Below are 18,941 nucleotides of genomic sequence, written 5' to 3' on the forward strand. Positions count from 1 at the left end.
TGTGTTTTCAATGATTGCAGACACAGGCTGAGTGCTTGAGTCCTACACAACAGCAGGAGGTTTACTGAAGTCAAATTAAGCCACCTTCATGCTTTGTGCTGCTATACTTGCCTCCAATCCTCCTGTTTCCCTAAATTATTTCTAAGCAGTTCCTTGTATCCTTATAGGATACTCCTGTAGATTTCCAGTATCTTCCTGTGGTGAGCTACTAGCTATCAAGCTGGCCTTTGTTTACATTTATTACTCATTGGCAGCCAATTGTATCTGTACCTAAGCAAAGCAAAATGCCCAAACCTAGCAGAAGTTTCACTAGGCCCAGGGCTTGCTCTCTTAAATCTAATTCTCTGGAGAGGACATCTGCCCAGCAAACAGAAAAAACTCATCAGCTGCAAGATGGGAATGGTACATGTCAGTCATGAGGAAGCATAGGCACATACCAGCTACAGCAGGGGCTGCTAGATGATGAAGGTGTACCCATTCAGGTCAGTTAACACATCCATTGCAGTGTCATCTGTGGTGCATGACAAGGTGAGATAGTACTTCCACCCCAGTTGATGAGCAGAGGTGCTAGGCATATGCTGGTATAGGCTTTCCATCACCTCTTTCATCTCTTGTGCCCACAGCTGGCATGACTTTGCTGTTTGGCATTCAGCCTTTAGATATCTCCAGGTGTTCCTGTCTAGCCCTTAGTAAAGAGAGGGGAGCACCTTAGTACTCACTGACAGAGAAATCCATTAGTGCCAATGTTTATTAACTTCAATAAATCCATGCCAAGAAAATGCAATCACCTTTTCCATGACTGCCAGATATGCCTAGGCTACATGAGTAGCTCTAACCATCCTTTAAGATGCAGAGGGACACTCGAGGGGTATATAGTCAATTGACTTCAAAGAACCTTTGAGCGCTCAGCAACTTGCAAGAGATTTGTTTATAGAAATAATCACTGAGTAGCAAAGTGTACATGGCACTTTTTCTGCATTTCCCATTCAGTTTTACCTCTAACAATAAATCTCTGAAGAGACTCAACATGGAATGCCTTAGCATAACACTCATCTAGAAATATCTTTGCTTTATAAACTCAGATTAATATTCATTCTCTCCAACATAAAGACAGCTAAAAATATTGGAGAGAATAAAACTATTTTCAGCATTCCTGACACTTCCCATTGTTAACAAACAGCCAATTTTATAATGGTAAAGTCAGAGGAATAATTCCTCTACTAGATCTGATTGACTAGACATGAAAGACGGTGTTTCTATTACTTTCTGTCTTTATGTCATTTTAAAAGAGGCTTCATCTAATGTAGCCCAGGCTCCGTTTTAAGTTTTAACCTCTCAGATAAGGAAACCCTGTTTCACCAGGTTAATAGATTCTTATTTGATTCAGGAAGGCAATTTTCCTTAAAGTTATTCTAATCAAGTACTTGGAGCCTAAATTGTCCTAGCTGATTGGCTGCCAGCAATGGCTAAATCTTTCTACTAAGGACCATATTTATTTTCAAAGAGGGAAAACAAGGTTTTATGATTATTATTATAGAACCAATTCTATCCTGTATTCAGTGTCTTTTCAAATACTAGATTTTACTGCAGTCACAGAATTAAAGATAAAAATTAATGCAGCCTTCCTCTCACTAGTTTTATTAAATAACAGGAAGAAAAGGAAAATCAGAGAGAGATGGTTTGATGTCTATGGATAACCCCTCAATTAACTGCTACTATGGTGACAGCATGTGATCCTAATCAGCACAGACCCCTTTAAACACAGGCTCACTGCGCTCTGTCTTCATGCATCAGCCTCCAAATTGAGGACTGTCAGCCCAATCTGCCACCAGACTAGGAAGAAGTGACAAAGGCATCCCCACCTTCTAGAAGAAAAGCTCTGAAGAAAAACCAGTGCCTCAAGGATGCTCCCTACAAATCCCACCTCTAGCATAGTATTTGGCTCCACAAGCACAGTTTGGTGCTATGGCTGCTTGGGAGAATAACCACAGCCCATATAGAGATAGGGATCATGGTATCCTATTGCTTTGGTCAACTCAAGTCACTCCAGGCAGAAACCCTACCAGCTGTGGGACCATCCAGACTACAAGAAGAAGCAGCTGGAAGGTCTGACATCTCCTGCAACACTGGTCTGGCAATTGAACCAATGTAAGTACAAGGAGAAAGAGAAACCATTCCAAGGCTGTGCAGAAAACCAGCCACAGAAACAAGAACTAGGCCCACAACTCCTGAAAGATTGCTCAGCCAGTGCTTTTACTTCTCAACCCACTTATTATCTTTTCACACAACCTCACAAGCAGGATTGAAAGCCCTTATGCCCCATCATATATTCTATACTGTATTTCCACCTCCAGAAAATTTGACCCCAGGAGCCTCAGCCAGGGTTTGCAGGGCAAGCAAAGTGAGCTATTTAACACAAAAATAAAATTCCTTGCCATTTTCTGAGCAGCTGAGCCGTTTTCCTAACAGCTCTGCAGAAGTTATTGATGCCTCAAATGAAATGTTCGTTCTCAATGATTTTTATCTACCAGCCACCAGATTTTCAGGGTTTAGTTGAGCAGAGTATTACATTGTAATATCAAGGCAAGCATCTTTAAAACGGCGATTATTCTGCAGGAACAACAAAGATGCTGGAGAACACATTAACTCTTTCATTCCTCAGGGCTACAAGGCAATAAGAGGTTATCAAGCTGCAGTATCAGGGAAACCTAGAAGCTTATATTCTTTCTCTCTCTATGATACAAACTAGTCCTTCAAATATGCTTCAGTTGTACTCATAAGCCAAAAAAAAAAAAAAAAAAAAGCCAGCAAAGACCCTAGAATTCCTGTCTACGAAGAACTCATAGCATCTGCATTTAAGGATAACATGCATTGATGGCAGCATAGCAAACACAACCAGGAGTACAACAGGATAATTAAAAGCAGCTCTTATACATGTTGCAATCATACTACAACAGCATTGTTGTGCCTCTCACAGACCTGAAAAACAAATACCAGCCTCTGTGCCATGAAGCCAATGCCTCATCCTCAAGGAGCATTCAACAAATCCCTCCCCCACAGTAATACTACCCAAACAGAGTAGGACACACTGCCTTTTAAACTGCCTTACATCCTCACCACTGCAGTGCAACTCAGCTGGGTCCACAGATGTATCTCATTAAATTAATTATCCCATAATCACTTGGTAAAGACTCAAACCTCATTAACTCACACTTTTCCTCATCTCAATTTGAGTTCTTCCTATGCTTGGTACTGAAGATAATTTATCATCTGTTTTTGAAATCTCCTTAAAATACAGAAAGGTTTTATCATACCTTGAAACAGTCACTCATATTTTCTGCTTAGCTTAAAGCTGGGATTTGGGTGCACAGGAGGAACCCAGACACAGGGATGGGCATTTCAAAGCAAAGCAAGGGAAAGTCTCATGAGATTTCCACCATTATGAAATCTCACAAGATCAATCATTCTTAGCATGTTGAAGAACTCATTTAGAGGCAAAAGCATCTGACAGAACTTGACTTTTTAAGACTTCTGGCCTCCTTCAGATTGGAGAAGGGACATCCAACCTAAATTATTCCATGGTGTGCTCCAGGTTTGGAAGTCAGGTAGAAAAGGTGTGTTTGAATCAGAGGCTCCCAAACCAAAGTCAGAAAGTGTGGCTGGGCTCAGGCTCAAGGACTAAAAGTTCCCAAGCTTCCAAAAATGCCTTTGTTTCGGATCCTCTCATATACTCTTCCACATTTAAAACAGACAGCATGCTTCAGGAGAGGCAGCCTTTTAAACCAGTGCTCTCCTCAAATATCGTCACAGGGTTGATTGCAGACACCCTTGTGCTCAGAGCAAGAACCACCAGAAATTGTTCAGGCAGGGGATCAATAGAGGAGCAGAATTTAAAAAACATGTTACTTGTGGAGACAGCCTCCAGGGACAGACCTCAAACTGTCCCCAAGGTTAAACAATCCCAAAAGAAGCAAGCATCTGTCCCTGTTAATTACTGCTGGGAAACAAGGCATCAGAGCAGCAGGAGGAAAAAACAAGCTTGATTCTTACTAGGTCTCACCTGCTACATTGGTTTTTTAAATGACCAGCATATGGTGGAGAAAACTTGTCCCCTGGCCTGATGCAAAGCTCCATAAAATAGGTGAATGGACCACAAGCAAAATTCACCCTCGTCCAGTTTCCAGTGTCTGGGAATAGCTGACTCCAGCTGCTTTGGAGAGAACTGCAAAGAGGCTACCCAGATATAAGGTGCCCCAGTGGGTTTCACATTGCCCTTATTGAGTGTTGGGTCAGAACCCCATTCACAGAAGTGTCTCTGATCAATAGACCTGTGATTAGCTACTTCTGCCCAAGGGCTTATTCACAGTTAATCCAAACCAAGTTCATTCATGAAACTGGCTGGAAATCTCATCAGAACAGGCTTTGCAGAGAGATTTCTGTCACTTTTCCTTCCAGCACTGGCTGAAAATCGACCAAAAAGAGACTCCAGCCTCCTCTGAGTTATTTTGCTAGACCTGGAGATTGGTGATTAATTAATTGAGCTCGCTCAATTTCTGACTTTTGCTTTTTTACTCTTATAAACAAAGATCGCTTATCAGAACTATCTGTCAGGTAGTTTCTGCAAAAAATTTCAGGCACTTTGGCAGCATTAGCAATTTGCAATATGTGGAGGCACAACAGGACACACAGGCTACACTGTACACTTCAGTTTCTCACCTGGATGAGCACACACCTTAGAAAGAGGTTCACAGAGCAGGTTGCACAGCTCTCATTGTGAAGCTCTTTCATGGGTATTCTGGACAATTGCTTCAAATCAGCCCACTCCCTAAGACATTCCTCACTCAATATCTGTTTGCTCAAGCACTCTTAGCCAGGGAACGCGGAAAGAACAGGAACACAACCAAAGCACATTACTCACGGAAATATCTGCAGCAAGTCTCAATGGATCGTGTCAGTGGAGTGTCCCCAGACAGACAGACTTCCATGGGGGAAAAAGTGAAGTGGGTCAATACAAAATAAGAGAGCACTATCAGATGTTTAGATTTCAGGATGTGTCTTGAGATGAATGCAGGGAATGAACATAATGTTATTTTTTCTTTTACCCACAGCAGCACTTATATACCATGGTGACGTACGGAGAATGAATGGCGAAAGAAGCTCTTGGCCTCGGAATAACGTTCTGTTTGTGTCCCCAGAGGCTCTCAGTTAATCCTCGTCTGTGGGTTTGGCCAGAGAAATGTACTGGTGAGCCTTCCGTCTCTGATTTCTGTATGCAAACTTACTCCTTCTTGAGGATTCATTAACTCTTTAATTCATCATTTATGCATTTCAGGGTATCTTTTGTATTTTCTGTACCACTCAGTACACTTGTAAGTGCAGAGCTATTGGTGAGGTTTTTTTCCAACTTACATGTGCTCCAGAGCAGGACTCCTCCGCTCTTCAGCAGCTGATCCTACAGGGAAGACAGACAGCTAAACAATCATGTTGGAGCTAGCTTGGCCAGATCTGGTCTCTCTCAGCCCTACAGCTTCCTCCTTTTTTTCACATGCCCTGTTGGGGAATGGAAAACAACTTGTAGGATTTGTTTGCATTAAGCCAACTTACCAAAAGTTATCAGCAATCAGAATTGATGCCATATGTTTTCAAGAGTTAATATTCAGCTTAATGCCTAAAATTAGATTTGGGCTTTGGTGAATGGCAAGCAGGAAGGAAAAACTCACTGTACTGACTAATCAGCTTCTCCCAAAGGCCAGTCTTCCTGCGAGTGCTGAACACTCCTCCAGGCCCCCACTTTCTACACATGCAAGAATCACTTCGCCATTCAAGTGCAACTTGCAGTGAAATAGGAGAAGCAGGCAGGTAGGGTTGTATTCCTAAGGCAAAATAACCTGAGTTCTTGAACTGCCCAGGAGAGAAAAGTTTTCGCTTTCTTCAGCCTTGACTTCATAATCCATTGTAAAACTGCAGTGCATCACACAAGTAGCTCAAGGGCACCAGAATCTCCCTCCCAGTTCAGGCACAGAGCTCCGAGAACGCAATAATTTCAGCCCAAACATTTAGGTTGCTAAAACATCTGCAGCATGTTAGTTGTTAAATAAGAATGACTGATGAGCAGTCTAGTGATCATTTTAGAACAGATAAACTAGACATTCAAGATGTTTGTGACAGAATAATTCAGAGCATAAGGTAAAATGCCACTGCATCCTTTGAAATTAAGAGCCTGGTTCTCTTCTCATCTATGCTCTGCCTTGTCTGTGGTGCTAAACCTGTAGTAAAATGGTTTGATAGGAGGAATCTCCTCCTTGGGTGTTGGCAGGAGTGAAGACATCTGGGTCCACAGATCTCAGTCCCACCTGGCTGCTCAGGAAACCCACCTCATTCCCGCAGTGAGGACCCTGCAAATCCTTGGGGTCTGGGAGACTGCAGGCTCCCCAGAATGGAGGCAGGAGCCTGAAAGCCTCACAACAAGCTCTCAGTTCCCACTGCTGCTCCTGGCTGGGAATCAGAAGCTACATACGCTGGGTCATGGATATAGAGCCCTTCTCAGGACAGCAGAGAGAAAATGAGATATGTAAAGGTAGGCTTTCACTGATGACTGTGTCATGAACGAGAGAAAAGAAAAGCAATACAACATGAGGGGAGCTCAATTTGCAATAAAAATCATGGGCAGAGATATAAAAAGCTTTATAAAATATAAATTCTGCCTCAGAATTCATGCATGGGAAGAAATCTGTCAAGGCAAACATGCCTCAAGCAAACACCACCTGGGAAATGCTGAGGCAGTTCTACTGCCCAGTCCCATCAGCACATTAACACATCAGGTCAGTGAAAACAGGGATGGACAACACTTCAGTTTATGAAAAAGTCAAGACTATTTCCAACCAGCTGCACTTTATGTGGAGCAGCCCCAGCTCATCACATCTGTCTGCCCCTAATGCTCCCATCCCTATGGGATTTCAGAACAGCTACTTGGACTAGAGGCAGTAAAACCAAATAAATCTGTGGTTTTCAAAAGGGCTGTGTAGGAAACTTGTAGTGTGTAAGTCCAGAATAAACAGGAGAATGTAGAAAAAACTGTCTGGTGGTTGCCACGCAGAAATAAACCCTGGGCACAAAGAAATCACATACAGCAACCAAGGAAGGAAATTATCCTAGTTGAGACTGAAAAGAGACCTTGCTGAGACACTGCAGTGGGAATGAGCATAAGGGATCTAGCTACAAATTTGTGCGGTGAGAATGAGGCTGAGGACATTGTCTCTTGACTTGGTTGGAGATAGCACTGCTGCCAAATGCTCTCACATTTTTCTGTTGTACCCGCAGCCAGAGACAAGCAGGAAGCAGTTCATCCAGTCTGCTCCCACACCAGTGAAGAAACAGGGATTCAGTGCAGAAAGTTGACACCTAGGCACAGACACCTTCCTCAAGCCCCTCATGTCACCAGGGTGGAAGATGAAACACTGCTAATGAAAACAGAATGTTTTGGTTTCAAAATGATCACAGGGAGTCAACAGCTGCTGGAACAAACAGCCTATTTCATGAGAATCTAGCAAGGGAATAATCTAATGGAGCTCAGATAAAAGGTATTCACCTGGAACTCAAATTTAGAATAAATTGCTTTTTTTTTTCCTCTAAATTACTGGTTTGGAGGTTAAGCAAGGAATATTCATCTGACTGCACTTTTCTTGCACACTTTCCCTGATCTGTGCAGTAATGAACTTTAAACCGTGCAGGGAAATGCTTTCATTCCCTCCCCACAGCTCACAAGGAGAAAGTTCTTTATTAAAAACTAATGATTGATTCTCTTTTTCAAAATTAGCACTTATAAATTCGGGGCAAATTCAACCTTGCAATAAATAGGAGCAATTCCCTTCGCACTCATTAGGGACTCCTCCTTCTTGAAAATTCCCAAAGGCCTCTTCAATTGACTGTCTTGATTAAAGATGGGTTTAGCTTTAATTGAGTAATTGGTGTGGTTTGTTATCATTGGTTACAGCAGAGATTTCCTCTCCTGTATCTTGGCCAGACAGGGCTGCTTTCTTTGCACCTCAGTTCAGCCTTCCTCAGGCTGAACTTTTCAAACAATTACATATGAATATGTATACATCCAGGTATTTTAACATGCCAGCATTGGAGCAGGCATCCGTGCTGCCCAGTGGCAGGTCACACACCAGGCTGAAGTTGTGGCACGGCATATGCAGCTGTGGAAGACAAGAGGAGCACATAGGACTAGATCAACACATATAATGCCACTCATTTCAGTGGGTTGTCACCAATAAGGCAATTCTGTGTGCTAGGGACACAGAGCTGGAGCGAAGTCTAGTTAAAACCTAGCACATGATGTAAGAAGTGAATAGATTTACTGTGGTGCTAAGCTGTTAGGTGGCTTGGACTCTGGTGTCCAACGTTATTAGTCATGTAGCTACAAGACCTAGTATGAGGGGAGACTTAACTGAGGGTAAAACTCAAGAACATACATTTTCTTAAAGCACCTTATAGAGAATTGGAATCAACTGCCAGTGAATGAATAGTTAATGTATTTGCTTGCTATAAAACACGTGGATTCACATCTCTGTCTGGTGTCTCATTATCAAATGATTTCTAGCTGCTTTACGAGGCTTCTTATTGTGATTTCCAGACTCAAACCAAACACAGAATTAACCAGCATTTAAAAATTAGCTAGAAACTAGGAAAAACTAGTTCTGGGGTTAATTTTATGTCCGGTGGTAAACTCTTTGCTACCATTTAGCATTCGAGAGTGAAATTCCCTAACTTTGCAGCTCCACAAAAGCTATTTTAATTGAATCAAGCAGATTTACCAACTGGTGGAAAAATGGGGTCTTTTAGAGGAAAGGAATTCAGAAGATTGTCTTTATATAAGAAATGAGAGAATAATGTTTCAAAATTACTCAAACATGTAATTTCAAGTATTTTAGTTGTTATAGTTTAAAAAAGCTGCAAACACATAGTAAAAGCTCACAATTAGAACATGTAAAAACTATTTTCACTGATGTGAAGCCATGTTTTTCATATTTTCATAATCTCAAAACGCAGGCAGCAGAAGATTCCTAAACCTCAGACATGCTATATCTCAGACATCATGCACATCTCTGAGTCTGTAAGACTATTACATTCCCAGATCTTCTAGAGCTGAAGAAAACTGCATTGCCAGTGCACTCTCCTGCAGCTTCTCCACCTTGCTAATGGTGTGCTGGCACAGACAAAGCACATGCAATGAGGCAGGTTATTGCCAATGAGTGGCAATACAGGTTTACACTTCCTCGGCTGCCTCTTCAGTAAACATGGCTTATTTACCAGCCAGCAAAGGAGGACAAGCTCTGGGGTTGAGTTTGCTGTTAGGGAAGGGCAGAGCGAAAAGAATGTCTATGTGTCACCCGCATGGGCCAGATTTGCCCCATCTATACTGGGCAGACTCTCAAATACCTCAGCTATATGCTGACTGCCAGAACAAACTCCTCCATGGGGAGAGCACTCACCCCTGAAACTGAAGCTACGGGCACCAAGAAAATGCGTATGTGACAGATATAACTGTGCCAGACATTGTGGATTCAGGTGGATTTACATGAGGAAGGAGCCCAGCTCATTCTAGCTCTAAGGCAACCACATCAGGGGCGAGCCATTGCTTACAGTGACTAAGTCATGCTATTGGAGTACTCAGCCCCTCACTCTTTACAACAGATCCCAATGATGCAGAGATATGCCAGATGATGGTTAGCCCCGTTTATGCAGAACAGATGACTCTGGCCATGCCAATGAAAGCTGTAGCTGCTTTGTAAATCTGTGGCAGATGCATTGGGTGGTAGCCTGAGGCAGCTTGTATTGATGTGCAACAAGCAAAGACCAGCCCAATGGCAAGATGGCCAAACACAGCTTAGCCAGCAGAGTTAGCAGCTTATCTTCTCCATCAGAGGCTGGGTGGATGGCCTGGAAAGGGACAACTCTGCATCACTTAACACCTCGCTGTAGGGTAAGTCACAAAGTGCTTTCTTCAGCAAGACACATTGAAAGTTACAGGTTCCCTGCCCACTCACAGGTTAATGAAAGAGCTTTGAGACCACAGGCTTGCACAGCTGTATCTAGCTAGTGAAAACAGATTATGCACGTGGTACCTTCTGCTTTACCATATTTTTAGCCCATGCCCCATCCTCGCAGGAACAAGGATGAATGAGAGTAATTTGACATGTGATGAACCAAAGTGAGCCAGAAGTGGGAAGGCAAAGAAAGCCAAAACCAAAACAATGGACTGCCTTACTCAGAGCACCAGAGTTAAGCACCTGCCCCCAGAGGATATGATAACAAAAGGTCACTGCTAGCACTGGAACTATTGTTCCTAAAATAAATGTTCTTTGGCTTCAGGGCACACAACAGAAGCTCACTTCATTGAACTTCCTGCTTTCAGTATGCTGTTGGAGAATGCTTGTTCCCGAAGTCACCCCAGAACCATGGGGATGGGCTATCTCTATCAGCTAACAGATGGATTTGCTTCTCTGCTCTTCAGCGTGTGGAAGGCCACACACAGACTTCCCATCCCTTATCTTTCCCTTTTCCATCAGCTGTGGAAGTCCCTGTGCTCTTTCTAGCCTTGATGGGTAAGGTAATCAGCCCTGGATTTCCTCACTGCTACCAAAATACAATTGCAGTGCCATTCATCAGCTCTCCAGCTACTGATTCCATTTGAATTCCCAAGGAAAAAGCAAGGAGATATCAAAGCCAGCCCCATCTGTCACTGATAGCAGAAAAGATAACTTAAGAGTCCCTTAACTCTCTCCCTTAAGAGACCTTACCTCTCCATCACAAAGCAAGCCAGGATGCTATACCCAACCTACCATTGCTAAATGAACAAAATTGACTAAGCAACTCAAGAAGCTACAGCCTACTCCTGACCAGGGAAATACGTTATTCTGCAAATTGATCAGGCCCAGGAAACCAGGCCATGACTCAAGCACACCCCTGCTGGTTGCAAAGGAGGCTGTTTCTGCCATAGAATCTGAACTTGCACTGATAATAAGTGCTTTCATGAGGAATGTTCCAGACTGGTGAACATACAAGGCTTAGCATTCAAACTGCCTGGATGGTCATCACATAGTCACCTCTTGATACACTGGTATGGCCCTTCAGGCAAGGAGCAGTCAACCTAAGCTTATTGCCACCTTGCTACTGATAAAAAAAAAGAAAGTAAAAAGGACAGGAGATAAAAAGGCCAACTACAATGTAACACGTCACTGCCTTCAGTTATACTGCACAGAATCAGTCACCATTTCTCTCCTTTCGCTTGAAAATTGCATTGATAGCACTTTGCAACCAACTTTCATGAGAGTTTACAAAACAGCAATCATATAGGAGGATAGTTTGAAAGATTAGAGAGAAGAAGACAGAGGGCAGTGACTCCTATTTGAGACGGGTCAGCCTCAGGTCCTCAGCATTTTCTGCTATGCAGCCATTCACACAGAACAGCTGTGTCTAGCCAGGTGGGAACAGTACATTGTATATGCATTCAAACTCATTCAAAGGCAGTCTTGTCTTGGAAGAGGATAGCAAGGGACCATCCAGACACTAAAGGAGCAGAAAAGCTAATAATTAACCTGATTCTGAACAGATTCTCCTTGGAGCCAATAGGAATTGCACTACTAATGTAAGCAGTGATCCTCAAATCAATCACAAGCATATATCCATCTAGAGTTTCCACAGAGAGGTATGATGGGTATCCTGTGACTGACCCAGATTCCACTGGCTGAACCTAGAAAACAGGAAAAACAAAAGCTCCCCCCTTGGAAGTGATGCAAGTGTGACCTGCCACCACATTGCTTGTCTGAGCCAGTGCAGCCTGGGAATAGAGTTGTGTGGAGCAACAAGCTTTCCATGCCTTGAGCACTTATGACACTTTAGCCTAGCCACAGCTCAGTGATTTCTTCCAACTTTGTAAAGCAACATTACCATGAGAATGGGAAAATAAAACTGGCTGCCCCACGGTTGTGGTACTGCTCAAGAGCATCAAAGTCAGAGCTTTCCAGAGTTCCTTTTTGTGTTTGTCATTGTATCACACAAAGGTACAAAGCCACTTTCCTGGTCTCCCTTGCTGCTCCTACATCCCCTCACAGCCTTCAGAAGCCTAGGACTGAGGAGTGAGAACAAGGCACAGCTGCAGGTGCCCTGTATGTCACAGGAGCAAATCCTCCAGCCTCATGCAAGATGATTCCTTCTTCCAACACCATTCACCCACTGGCTGTGCCTCATAACACAGAATTTTTCCCCACCATTCTCCCTCTCCCCTCCCAAATTCCCTAACACACGTCTATACAGAATACATCCCACCACACTTCTAACACCCCCAACCAAGCTGCCTGACTGGCAGCCCCAGCATAGCAGGGCTGTCCATTTGCAGAGCTCAGCACTCATTGACCTTTTACAGACCGTACAGTATTGCCTATTTTAAGTAATTTTCTAGTTCAGTTCATTCTTGTGCTTGCCTAAGGAAATATAAAAATTTACACCTATTGTAAAAGCATGAATAAAAGCTGATTGCAGAAGGTAAAGACAATAACGTACCCATAATAATAACTAGCACTCCATTTCTTTTTAAAGAAAGAGCAGCCTGATCATCAACAGGGTGTTGATTTAGATTGCTGCTAAAATAACCACTGTAAAAGTAAACCCGCTTTTATTGCATTAGCACAGACAATGGTTATATACCATTTAAACTTTCATGCTTGTTACTGGTGGTGATCAATCTCTTAATTATTAAGCCAAAGGGTTCTGTGGCAGGACATAATATTCAGTGCACTTCGGATATTTTTGGAAGAGATTAAAATTTACAAAAATAAAAATCAACAAAACCTTTTTACAATAAAAATCAGCAAAGCTGGTAACAGAATCAGGTAGAGAACTTGTGCTGTTCTCAGATGCAGTTGTTTGCGAAAGCAAAGACAGGGCAATGCTCTAGGATTTAAAAGATTCACATTAACTTTCCAGTTCTGTAGAGACTTCTAATGTGACTGAAACTATTCCTTTGGAGAATGTTTTTTGTACTGATATTGTGCAATTTGACCAAATATAACAGAGAGGGAAAGAACTACATTCCCTACTAAAAGATGGTCACCTTCAGTGGTAGCCATATGCATTTTGATTACTCTTTACACAGTTCTCTGATAACCTGATACTTGAGATGCAAGACACAAGTTTTCTTTGGCAGCGATGCCGCCTTCCTCCCACTCGTGCATGTCTAATCTCAATTCTGTAATGGGTAATCAGTAACAACAAAGAAGCAGCTCACATGTGGACGCACAGAAGGAAGAAGTTTGTGTGCATTCCACATATGGTTTGCTGTATAAACACTATCCCAAGAAATAAAACAGGAAGGAAACATTTTATGTGAACAAGCAGATAGTTATTTGGGTCTCCCAGGGTCCAGGTGCCATCACTTTCTTATAAGTGGAGAACACTGAAAATGTATCTGAATGCATTCCTTCTTTGGACACACTCAGTATCAATTCACCCTTTGCTCAGTGTTCAAACTCGTCAGCAAGGACAGCAAGATTCTCTGTGGTCATTGTGAACACTGAGACTTTGGGACTGCTTCTCATTCCACTAAGATGAGTGTGCCGGGCTAGGGGCTTTTCAGCCCCACACAATTCACAAGCAGCTCCCCTCCAGGGCTACCCCATAGGTCAACAAGGGTTGTGTGTTGGCAGCAGGGCTATAGGGCAACCTGAGAAAATACCAGTTCAAATCACTTTTATGAGTCATTTACAGAAAACACATTTGCAGATGAAAAGCACATTTAGCTGAAGAGCATTTCATCAGTCAAAAGTCACTTGAATGCACTGATGGGGAGAGCTTTGGAGAACACTCAGGACCCAGTTCTGTTCAGTATAGCTTCGTTATGAGATTTGCATAGACTGCTTTCCAATTGGGCAGTGTAGCCATTTAGGAGCATTAGTTTGACTGACAGATAACCCTGTTGGTGCAGGCTGAGTGGGAAGGCTGCGTGCTTGGAATGGGCATTGCAGGGACTGTCCGTCAGACTGCCATTAAGGACCAATTAGACTGAATCTGAGAGAAACTCATTGGCTAGAACATTTTTTAAAAAGCGAGATCATGCAGATTTAATGCCTGATCAGAGAGATCAGTAACAGACCCACCAGCTGACAGGCTAGATGAAGGAGAGCAAATCCTTCAATTCAGCCTATTTCCATGCATGGGAGATGGCACACAAGAAGATAATCAGGTTGTTAAGGTATCAAAGCAGGACCTTAGTTTCAATTCTCAGCTGTGTCTCATCTTCTTATCATGATCTTGGGCAAATTACTTGACCTCCCACAGCTTCAGTGCCTCAACTTTGAAATGGGGAAGATTCTGCTGCCTTGATTATTTGCCTGTTAAATAACTTCAGTGATAATCTGATGGGGGGGGGGGAAATGTTGTACAGTAGCTAACACATGCTTTCTGTGGCTGTTGTGAGGGAGGAAGCTGCATCCTTTGTGTACCATTGTAAACACCACTAATAGTCATCAGAATAGTCACTCCATCTGTATAGTTCAAGAGCAGTATTATCATTCCCAGGCCAGAGAAATGAGCCGGACAGATTGAATTCCTCATGACTTCACCAAAGGACTTCAGATGGGACATTGGCTGTCTGAGGGTTAAAGGTTTTCAGCAGTCCTTCGAAGGCATTAGCATTGCCTGTGGAGTCTTCAGCTGAAACAAAAGAGCAAAGACCTTCCAGGTCACTTGGGACTAAGAGCAAAAGAAATCTTCCTTTGAATTGAGGAAATCTTTAAAGACAGGACTTCAGACCTCCAATGATAAATGAAATAAAAAACATCTGCAGTGACAGCTCCAGTTAGGAGTAAAGAAGTACAAAGGGCTTTGAAAAACAACCAGCCTTTCATCTTCAATAGCAAACTCAATGGCTCTGCACTAGCTGCTCTGTAAACAGTATAGGAAGGGAAAGCAAATCATTGGCACCAAATGCATTAAACATGACATTGTCTTCAGACGATATATTTTGTAAACTCCCTACTTACAAGTTATGCCATTTCTTAAATCTAAAGGATAACCTGCTGTATAGCAGCAGAGTCATTCTTCTGGGCAGCTTCATTACCCATGTTTCTTGCTAAGTTTCCCATAATGCAGGCAGGCAGATTGGTTAAGAGAGCATCAAATGGGGTGTCAGGTGACTTGGGTTCATTTCCTGTCTCTGCTCTACATTTTCTGAGGGACCTTCAGCAAATCACTTCACCTTTGGGGCAAGTTTTCATCTGGAAAAGGAAAGCAGCTATTCTTTTGTTTCAAAGCAGCCAGCCCTTTATAACAACCATTTGCAACCTTTTACTGACTATAGATCTGTAAGAACTTTTTTTAGAAGACAGGTAGGTGCTGCTTAGCAAACTAAAACCTCCTGATAGCAGAGCGACTTTCTCAGCTCTGGACCACACAGGAATAGTCCAGAAGCATCCAAAAATAAGCATGTCACAGACTGAATTTATTCCAAAGTGTAGGCTCTTAAACACCAAGATAAGGAAAACTTCAGCCTAGATTTGGTGTGATTTAGCTTAACTCAGTCATCTCATGCAAATATAAAACACGATATGCAAGGGGTGAAACTAAAGCACTGAGGATCTCCCTATGGTATTTTGGGTGCTGAAACAGTTGAACACACCCAACATCTATATACATGTAGGGGAGGGATTACATCCTCTGAGCAACTTGGTTCTTATGATATATTAACTCTGAGGTGACATTTTCTCTAATTCCCAATTTTGTTTCTGCTATGAAAACTATGTTAGAAATAAAGAATAAGCACAGTCAAACACATCCAATCATCATTTCTAATGCCTGTGATAAGGCACAGCAACACCCCCACCTTTCCATTTTCTCCTCAGGCAGAAATGTATTGGGATTCTGGTCACTTAAACTTCCTAAACCTCATTTTGCTAAAAGAAGAATAAGAATGCCAGACATTTCCAGAGTGCACCAAGGCTTAACAGTGACATGATATATCTAATGCATCTGTACTGCTTAAAAACTACTACAGGCTCTTTAAGTAGCTGCCTGCCTTTGCAGAGAAGCAGCTGAAGAGTGTTTCTGCAACCCATTTCCCTTAGTTCATTTTGCTGATGGTAACTCAGAGTCACAACCAACAGTGAACAAATCCCACGGAACACCTAACGCTCCCTGCTGCTGAGCCCCAGGAAGCTCCATTGCATAGATCACAGCCTCTTCTCACATGGCATGTGACAGACCCATAAAAAGCACCTGATACTGCTTTAGTGGGGATGTTTGTGACTGGCATCTGCCCCTCAGTCCTTGCCAAGCTGTCATCCAAAGATTTTCTCAACAGCAAGCATTAGCCAGCCCCTCCACTTCTGACTAAACGCCTGTTGCTAGGACAGATGCTTTCCCCTCCATCAAGCATGGATAGGTGGCATCTCAGCAACTGCCCTGAGAAGAGCACAGATGCCTCCCTGTGCTAAAATAGGCACTTTAATTTGTTCTCCCCACTTTGACCAGTGAAATAGCATATAGGCTTCTGCTCCTTTCTTTAATTTGCTGCAAAGCAGCCCCAGGATTTCAGGAAACAACATTTGGTGATTACACTTGTAATAATCCTGAACACACATCCAGATGGTATCTACACACTGACTATGCGTTCTAGTATGGGGAACAGCAACACTACATCCCACGTGCCCTCAGGTCTGCAACTCATGTCTTCAGAGCAGGTAGCACTGCTGGCTGAACCCTAGGTACTGCACTGCAGAGAATTTTTGCTGGCAAAGTGCTTTAGCAGCTCAGTTGCTACTGAATACCTGGGAGGCAGGGGAAGGCTTTGCTCCCACTCAGTACAGCCTTAAAAATCTTCTTCTCTCAAAATTGATTCAGGAAGCAAGTAGAGCCTGTGGAAGGCCAGTGTTTAACTTACCCTGTTGTAGTGGGTCCATATGACTCAACTTGAAGAGCTTCCTTTAGCCAGAGGCATGACACCTTCAAACGGGGACCACAGACTGGCGGGGACAGAACTCAGTTTAAAAAGCTCTTGGTGCTGCCTCGACCTGGTGGGACATACCTTCTTGTTTTAAGTAAACAGCATGAAGAGGTGTCATCATGTGGCTAGAGCCAGCCACTAGTTCAGTGGCAAAGGCAAGTACCCTTCTGCCTTAGCCTCAAAACCAACCTCCAACAGCAGCCCTCCAGGCAGGGACAGCCAGAATGACAAAAACATCCTTTCCCCACCTCCTCCCTTCCCTTAGTGGATCAGCATTATTATCCTGTTATAAAAAGGAGAAAATGAGGCACAGAGCAAGATGGCAACTTGTGCATGGCTGCTCAGGGAATCGCAGATATTCAGGAGGTTACAGGAGCTGCCAGTCTGTGTGCAGTGTCTGTTTGCCTATAGCAGCTTCAGAAAACCAAGCTCTGTTGGTGGGAAGATGCTTTTTTGGGTACCTACATGAGGCCTGAAGAAAACCAGGGCCACCAGACCCTGATCTGCAGCAGCAGTAAGGACCCCAGGGACGGTCAGCAGGAGCAGGCTCACTCCCCATTGCCCTGGAGGCCCCTTGCCTCAGCAAAGAGCAGGAGGTCTCTCCTCTGCTCCCCCAGCCAAGCCTGCTTCTCTCCACAGCACAGCTGACCCCATTTCAAGCTGCTGACACTTTTGCTCAGGGCGTTTCAGAGCTTCGTTATGTGTGAATGCCTTTTTGTGTAGCACTATTGGCACCAGCACAGCCTGTTCCCAGCCTGTTCCAGCAGCTCCCCAACGACTGAGGTGACAGACTCAAAACAAGGCATGGGTACTGAGCAGCTCCTCAATGGGGTCAGGGAGAGATAGCAAGCGTCCTGGTGGACCTTCCTCACTTTTCCAGCTTCCTCTCCCTGTACACCTCCATTCACACAGCCTTCAGTTGCTGGTCTCCAAGAGCTCAGTACAGAAGAGATGCTTGGTTAAAAATACACATATACATTTTTAAATCCCCAGCAGCAGGCTGAGTACCAAGAAACTGCACAGCACTGGGAGAAAGGCCGCAGAGACAGCTGGAAAGCTTCTGGGATTGATTTGTGAGGAACAGATTAAAACAGACTAAACATCTGTATCCTGACTAAATAGTAGCTAGGCCCAGGGCAGGGAGCTGGTTGCACGCATCAGGAAGATAAGTGCTGTGAGGGACAATCTAGTGTACCTACAGTTAACCACAAGTATCCTGTATTTAAGAAAGGGAGGCTAATCCCACAGGGTTGCTGCATAAACTGGAACCAGGGGGCAGTACCTAAATTGTTCATTGCCCTCTTCGTACCAAGTCTGTAGGTGATGCCAGGATCAGCACTGCCAGGATAGATGTGTGTCCACCCTTGTCAGGAGCCTGCCTCCAGCTGCAGCCAGAGATCCTCCGGAAGAAGTGCAGGAATAGAATAAGTGGCATATTGCCAAATGCTCCGCCAGCATCTGAGTTTGCAGGTCAGGTGCTTCTGTTCCAGAGAAAATTAATGACAAGAGAACCCCAGGTGGGATATCAGAACTGATCAAAGTCTCCTGAGGGCTGAAAACCTACTAAAGCATGCCAGGTAAGCGGAGATCCTTTGAAAGAACATCACACTCTGTTTACAAGCGGTATCATCTGCTCAAAGGAAAACAGCTATGACCCACGTAACAAGCCTTAGTAGGCATCTCAGTATCTACAAAATGGCCAATGTAAGACACTTTTCCTAACAATATTTCACATTTGGAATTATATCAAATAAAGCTGTTAGATGTTTTTCCAGCCCCACATTATTTGGATAATTTTTCCTTGGTAAGCATGGCTGGGAATTACAGTACACGAGCCACTTTGCATGGTATCTGCTTTCTGTAGGGTCTCATTCAGGGCAGTGTCTCTAGCAAGCAGTCTGCATTCTGACAGGGCTGTTCTGCTCCTGCACACCAACACATT

The 18,941-nt window shown here is 43.5% G+C and overlaps 1 protein-coding gene across 2 annotated transcripts in view; it reads right to left on the bottom strand.

The window, feature by feature from the left end:
- The window catches only part of SLC15A2 (solute carrier family 15 member 2), a 66,469-nt gene extending 49,499 nt beyond the window's left edge, over positions 1 to 16,970 (bottom strand). Inside the window, exon 1 of one of the 2 annotated variants that reach the window (XM_061370077.1) lies at positions 16,937 to 16,970. In XM_061370077.1, coding sequence (XP_061226061.1) covers positions 16,937 to 16,955 — 19 coding nt within the window. In that variant the 5' untranslated portion in view covers positions 16,956 to 16,970. Of the gene's footprint in view, positions 1 to 4,918; positions 5,107 to 16,936 lie in introns of those variants that run through there. The other variant, XM_061370074.1, reaches the window with a different exon arrangement.
- Positions 16,971 to 18,941: the final 1,971 nt, after the last annotated feature.

This window comes from Neopsephotus bourkii, unplaced genomic scaffold, assembly GCF_033783945.1.
Source record: "Neopsephotus bourkii isolate Nb327-2 ecotype Australia unplaced genomic scaffold, CSIRO-AGI_Nbou_v1 NB_1526, whole genome shotgun sequence".
In the NCBI taxonomy this organism is placed as follows: Eukaryota; Metazoa; Chordata; class Aves; order Psittaciformes; family Psittacidae; genus Neopsephotus; species Neopsephotus bourkii.